Raw genomic sequence first — 6,975 nt, 5'->3', positions numbered from 1 at the left:
TGAGCACCCAAACTTTTCAGTATTAAGGGCAGAAAGTAGAGGATGCTGTTCTTATTCTGAGCAAAGATTAAGTCAGAATTCTGCCTTTGAAATCAGAACTCAAATACATTTTTCACGTGGCTCTGATCATTTTCGTAATACACCTACATTGTTTCTGCTTAAATGCATTGTTTGCAGATTCTTTATGTTGTTTTTTATTCCAAGATGAGGACAATAAGCCACTTTTTTATGATTTTATTCATTAACAAGTCATACTCCAAACAAATTAGGCGTGTTGTACCTGCAGCTGTACAATGCACATTTCGCTCTAACCTCAAGGTTTGAGTGAGAGCTGAACTGATAAATCATCCAACATCAGTGTTGGTCAGGTCGCAGAAATGCCAAAGATACCGTTAATTGTTCTGATAGTGCATATTTTTCTTACAATTCATTAAAACCACAAACTGAATTTTTAACAAAAGCGTAAATGTAAAAAAAAAAAAAAAAAAGCCTAAAAAATCCAGTCATCAGTCTGGATATAAGTAGTCCTATTCTGACATTTCCTGATTGTGTTCAGAGATAACGAAAATATCTGGACCTCCATCACAGCTGTTTCACACAGTCTACACACTCACCCCTTCTGTCTAGTCATTTTTATTGCCTATGAAAATCCTATTTAAAACTTTCTTCAAAATCGAGCTGTTCACACGATCGTACCATTTAATGACACACAGCGTTGCTTAGAACAGCAACTTGCATATTCACATACTAAGCCTTCACAGGTAAAAGCAACATGATACAACTATTAAAAACTAAATTCTGTCTATAAAAACAATCCTCAGGTAGAAACTTTGACAAGAGAAGAACTGGAGACTTAATATTGATTCTGAAGTGAGCAGTAAGGTAAAGTGTGTTATATAGGCCAGTATGATCAGACAAATATACAAATACATAAAATATGCAACCTGAGGGGTTCTCTTTGGACTCTGTTTATAGAGATGTCCTGAGGGGTCAAAGGACTGATCCAGAACCACATGACTGATGAGGGTTTTGTAAGCTTACATGAATATCCGCTTTTGTAAATATTCTTTGATGCTTGTGACTTGGGGAGTGGAGTTTTGGACTACTGAATGTTAAACCTGTCAGTACCAATCTAAAAAATCCAAATGCCGCACGGGACCCTTGAGCAGCTACATGGTATTTCAGGTTATCCAACTTTTTTGATTGAGGTGGTCCAGTCAAGCTCCTTCAGATATACAGCATACTGTAGGTCCAACACAGGTTACAGGTACTGATAAGACGCATGCTCAGCAGCTATACGGGCGAATAGAAAGTACCATTATTAGGAAAGCTGCTCTAATCATGAGTGGCAGTCTATTTTCATTGACATGTCGTAAAATGTGGTCCAGTCTTCATCTTCTCTACATGCAATGAGACATTCTTGGGGGATATTTCCCCTTTCCCTTCATTTTTCTATGGATGTTCATCTGAGCTGGAGGAGCTGGGCAGAAGAACGCACTCCTGTCTTCTGCTTCTTTTCCGCCTCCTGTTGGCAATTCGTAGCCTTCTACGGATCACATCTACAGGACGCACACGCACACGCACACACACACACACACACACACAGATAAACACAATGTTACAGGGGCTGTACTTGACATGAAGTCACTCTCGCTCTGTGTTGTGTGTGTTCAGAATTTCATGAGTGCCTTGTGTGTTGGTATCGGATGCAGAGGGCCATGACAAAGCTTTGGTATTTGACGAGTAAGGAACTGGTCGGTGTGAGCCATGTGGAGGCTTGCACAGCCGCTTAACTGTTGCAATAATAGAAAATCTCTTTTCATGTATTTTGAGTTAAATAATCTCAAGAATATAAACAAAGGTACCTTGTTCCTTCCACCTAAGGGTTGTGTTTGAGGTCCCGTGTGTGTTAATTAGCAGTATCTCTTGAAAACTACTTGAAAGACTTCATTGAAACTCTGTGCACAGTTAGGATATAGGCAGGGGAATAACTGATTAGTTTACATGATTGGTCAGAGGATTAAAACAGCTCACTGTTGATTGAACCCTGGGCGATGCACCTACCTGCCACACTGTCGTAGTCCTGCTGTGGGTCGTGCCAGTAAAGACTGGGCGGGGTCCTCCAGTGGCGGTACAGACGTGTGTGAAGCACTGACAGGGTCAGGAGAATGAGCAGGAAGCCCAGGGCTGCTGCTGCCCACACTGCCTCATCTGTCCTGGGGGTCCTCAGCAACCCCTTATTCTCAACAGCAGCTGAGGCCCCTAAGTCCGTGTTGCATTCACAGTGTTCGCCTGCTTTGCAGCCGTCGCAGTTGTTGGGCAGGTAACTGGCTGACTGTGGGTTTTGGTGGTGTTGTGGCTGCGAAGGAGACTCCGATTGGGATTTGGAAACAGAATCAAAGCCAATCGTTTCACTTTTGTGGTGAGAGTGTGTGTCACCGTGCGCTTGCTTATGTTTCAACTCCCTCTCTTTAACATCTACTACTTCATTATCCGTCATTGTTACACGTGCTGTGTTGCCTTTATCAGAGTTTTTCTCTTTATAGACGTTCTTTTTTGGGCTGTGTTTGGCAGAGTCTGTGTCTCTCTGTTTCCCTTCATCTTTGGAACTGATGGTCAGGGCTTCAGGCCTGGCGGTATTGTTATGTTCACTGTTCACACTATCTGCAGGAACATCCAACCCAGCAGACGGGTTGGGTTTTTTGAGATCAGTATGTTTAGGCTTCTGTAGTGATGTCTGTAGCGTCAGCTGGCTTTTCTGAGCCCTGACTGTGGGCCTGGTTGTAAGGCCCTGATTTATATTTTGGATCTTAGACGGAGAGGGAGCTTCCCTGGGTCCTTGAGGATCAGAGAGAGTCCTGTTCCCTGGATGAGAATCTGCTGATGGTCGTTGCGTGCTGTTGTGGTTCTGGGTGTCCCCTGTCCTACTGATGGTGGTTGTGTTGGTCCGATGTGTTATTTTATTTTCTCTCTCGTTCTCATTCTCCTGTTTCTCTCTGATGGCAGCTCTTATCTGCCTGCCTTTCGCTTCCTCTTCAACTGGTTTCAAGCTTTCCTTCTTCATGCCGTACTCTAGCTCTGTCTCCATCGCTCCATTTAGCAGAGAAGAGATGGACTGCTCACAGCATCGCCTCAGAGACTCCTGGGGATTTACAATAACAGCTACTTAGAGACGCATACAAGACTGCTGAAATTACTCTTGTATGCCGCTGTTATCGCAGCATTTAAATGTCAAAATGAGCTATTTTGTCAGTCAAGTCTCCAAACCTTCATTTTTGCAAAGTGTTCCTCCGCATGTTGCTGCCGGTGCTCCTCGGGTAACCAGGTTAACAGCAGGTCGTACTTCCCGCGCTGGCTCACACCACCAAACTTATTTCTTTTGGAGACTGTGGACTCCAGCCAATCACAGACGTCTGAAGAGGCCACGGTGGACAGCTCCAAGGTGTGACCCCATGACACCAAGGCTATTGGCTGAACACAAAGCGAACAGTGAGTATATAATCACTCTCTGCTCTCAGTGTCTTGAAACAGGGATGGATGGCTACCTATATTACAGCTCATCAAACATTGGTGTTTTAAGTATCTTTCACACTTATCTTTCACACATAAAGGTTAAATATTTCAAGATACAGCCTTAAAAAGTAACAGAAATATGTAGATTCTACTGTGTCGTACTGCATTTGGTGGGTTAGACAACAGAGATACAGGGTTTGTCTCACCATGTGTTCATTGAGCTGTGGATGTGAGGTAATGATGTAGTCTGGCAGACAGGAGCGGGCCAGGACAGACAGAAGTAGGCGCTCGCGGAGAGGAGCACAGGGATGGTAGAGCAAGACAGTGGCTCCATGCTGGGAAAATACACACAAATGCCTATTCATTTACTTTGCTAAGCAGCGTGGAGACAGAACACCCAGACGTGTTTGATGTTGCAACTTACGTGCAAGTTATTGAGCCACCGTTGAGGAGGACAGTACAAGTACTCTCCACTCTCTGCCCTTACCGGTCTGTATACTCCACTATAACACACACAAATAGAGACACACATCTGAATATCCTCAACAGCCCTTATATACATGACACTGACACCTTTATTTCAGTATTACAAAGCACAGACACCAAGAGTGGATAAGTACAACAAAGAAAGTGTTGTTATGTGTCTGTATCAATATGTATGTGTTTTTATATTTCTGTTGGGCCATCTCCCTGCCTCTTGAGAGCATCTGTATTATAAATCCATCCAAACAGACTTACCTGTTGGGAATGGCGTGGTTGTAGGAAATAGATTTATCCATGCAGATTTGCCTGGCCGGCTGCAGTGAAAAGAAATCAGATCAAATTAGATTTGATCGCCTCATTGCTTGGGTTAACACCCATGTGTTGTTAACATTAATAACATGATAAGGAAGGCTTTTTAGTAAATGTAAACTAAGGCTGCAACAAACACATTTCAATATAGCATCAAACAGGTGATGCTTTGGGTTGACTTCAATCTGTGAACTTTGAATTTACATGTGTCACTGAGTGCTATCCCAATGTGCTCCAATTTCAGCCATTAGTGTTTAAGGGTCAAGGGTCGGTGTAAACTCAAATAAAGTGCTTGGTAAAGTGTTTACTCACCACAGGATCATACACTGTGTCAATACTGGGAAGTCTCTGCAGATAAGGGAGACAATGAATAAACCACTGATGAAACAACCTGAACAAACCAAGTAGGTTTAAGAGCTGACTTTAACTACCTGCAGTGCCAGGATCTACCACAACGATTTCTTCCGCATGATTGTTTAAACTTCCTGGAAATCAGTGTACTGACACCCCACCCATTTGAAGCTGATTATGATGATGGTCGTATCCATAGTTACCTGAGTAGACTCTGGCCAAGTAGGACCTGGGCAGTCCCAATAAACAGCATCCGCTGGCAGGTCCCTATCCAAAGACAGCTATCAAAACACACACACACACACACACACACACACACACACACACACACACACACACACACACACACACACACACAATTAAGTGTATTTTAACAGCGACAGTGACTGAATATAACTTATACCTTTAAACAACTGGGAGGCGTACACACCTATGGAGAACAAACATGACTTAAGTCTCAATGAATAAATAAATGCATGAATAAATGTGTAAATAAATACAGGAATAAATTAATAAATGCAGAAAAAATATATACAAAAATGCATGAATAAATGTATAAAAATACAGGAACAAATTAATGAATGCAGAGAAATATACAGAACAAAATAAATGCATGAATTAATGCATGAATCAAATAATGAATAAATGCATTACATTTATTTCTACATTTTTGTTCACCTTAATTTATTTATCTTTGTATTTCTGTGTCCATATTTAAATGAGTTAGGAGGTCCCATTTGTTCATGCATTTATTTGTTCATTTATTTCTGCATTTATTCATTTATTTATTTGTGCATTTAGGTATTTATTCCTGTATTTATTGATGCATTAATGATCATTATTACTATATATTGAGACTGAAGTCATGTGTAGTTTTCCATACACACCAACAGAAGTAAAAAGTATTAAATGGTAGGTTACCTTTCCATTGTCACACCCCGGCCCCGAAGACTGTGAGACACCGCACCGACCCGAACTGACCCACAGCGCGACCAGCACAGTTACCGTCAGCGGCGGGGACGTTGTTTGGCTCGGCATGGTCATTCCGTAACTGTGACCAGACGCACATTTAGACCGCTGCCATAGCTTCCCTTTGGTCCTGTAGCTACAGCGACTGACTGACCTTTCATTATCCCAAAACAAAAGCTTTCCTTTAGTAAAGTCCCATAACAGAGGAGCGGCGAGACGTGCCAATGGCCGTTATAAAGGTCCCACGGCCACACAGTGTGCCCGTTGTCACTAAGTTAAGCTGAAGTTAGCTTGTTTTACATTATACTTATTACTTAACGCGAATAAAGATAATATAAAGTGATGCGTTCTTCCTTAACTTCTTGTTATGGTGTAACTTTAAGATACAAATGTGAAGTTATTCACATTATTGTACGACAACGTTTCCTGAAGAATTTCAAAATAAAATTGTGGTGTCTTTGCGTGTCGAGTTCTTTAGCTATGTTGCTATCTCATGTTTCTGTTGTATACATGTGATATGTCAGTTAAGTATGCCTTATGATATGTTACGCGCGGTCCAGTGTCTGTTGTTCTTTTCGTTTTCATTGAAATTTGTATAAATATATATTCCTTTATTTTGAGAATAAAATCCTGTTGCTAGGTAACTTTACTAAACTGTTAAACTACGGAAGCTGGGAAGGAAGTGAAACTCGAAATAGAACGCTAACCCTATCCTGAGGTTTGGGGTTTGGACTCCATATCCTCTGGGAGGCGACACAACAGCATACTTTGATTTAAATCCGTGTTTTTTTTTATCTCTTGTAGTTGATTCATGTTGATAATATTATTACTTCAGCCAAAACAATTCAAAACAATCAGTTTTGCTTTTGAGCAACACCCTGGAAAATGCGGGTAATTTAGATGTCATTGATTCGTGTGTATCGACCTGTCGAGCATAGTAACACTTTTACCCACTACACCTCGGGTATTTGTACTTTATTGTAGTGCAGGTAGGCTACTGTCCTGTCAGTCAGCTCAGGCAGTGAAACAGGTATTACCTGTTGGCTCAGGTAAACCATCCAGTAAAGTCGGTACTCTCACATTTAACAGCTAGACGCCTTTTCTTTCAAAATAAAGCACACAGTATAAAAATGTTCTGTGGAATAAAGGCATGGGATATTTCAGTTGTTTTGTCACAAAACATACATGATCACTGCAAACCGTTGAGTTTGCACGTTGAATATGTGGGTGCATTTTCTTTTTTAGGAGTTATGTTAAATATTTTCTTTCAAAGGTGGTTTAATTTGAAACGTGTGAAGGGAAGTCTCTGTGGTGTTGGGAATCTTGACAGTCTCCCTGTTACCACACCTA

At 41.4% G+C, this 6,975-nt stretch overlaps 1 protein-coding gene across 1 annotated transcript; it reads right to left on the bottom strand.

The window, feature by feature from the left end:
- Positions 1 to 348: 348 nt before the first annotated feature.
- Positions 349 to 5,919, bottom strand: tp53i13 (tumor protein p53 inducible protein 13). Its single transcript, XM_083914645.1, has 9 exons — positions 5,578 to 5,919; positions 4,860 to 4,937; positions 4,618 to 4,653; positions 4,252 to 4,310; positions 3,938 to 4,016; positions 3,720 to 3,848; positions 3,268 to 3,471; positions 2,065 to 3,142; positions 349 to 1,559 (listed from the first exon to the last, which is right to left on the bottom strand). Exons 1-9 carry the CDS (start codon positions 5,698 to 5,700, stop codon positions 1,453 to 1,455), a joined length of 1,893 nt encoding a protein of 630 aa, XP_083770771.1. The 5' UTR covers positions 5,701 to 5,919; the 3' UTR covers positions 349 to 1,452.
- Positions 5,920 to 6,975: the final 1,056 nt, after the last annotated feature.

The sequence above is a fragment of the Echiichthys vipera genome (genome assembly GCF_963691815.1).
Source record: "Echiichthys vipera genome assembly, chromosome: 5".
Classification (NCBI taxonomy): Eukaryota; Metazoa; Chordata; class Actinopteri; order Perciformes; family Trachinidae; genus Echiichthys; species Echiichthys vipera.
The sequence above is the reverse complement of the archived record's forward strand: the minus strand, read 5'-3'. Positions and strand labels throughout refer to the sequence as shown.

Bases quoted from the DNA above. Each gene is read 5' to 3' on its own strand.
- tp53i13 (XM_083914645.1), bottom strand. From the start codon at position 5,700: ATGACCATGCCGAGCCAAACAACGTCCCCGCCGCTGACGGTAACTGTG. The intron at 4,311-4,617 runs GTGAGTAAACAC...TTTTCACTGCAG, and splicing joins ACACAGTGTATGATCCTGTG to CCGGCCAGGCAAATCTGCAT. The intron at 4,017-4,251 runs GTAAGTCTGTTT...TGTGTGTTATAG, and splicing joins AACCACGCCATTCCCAACAG to TGGAGTATACAGACCGGTAA.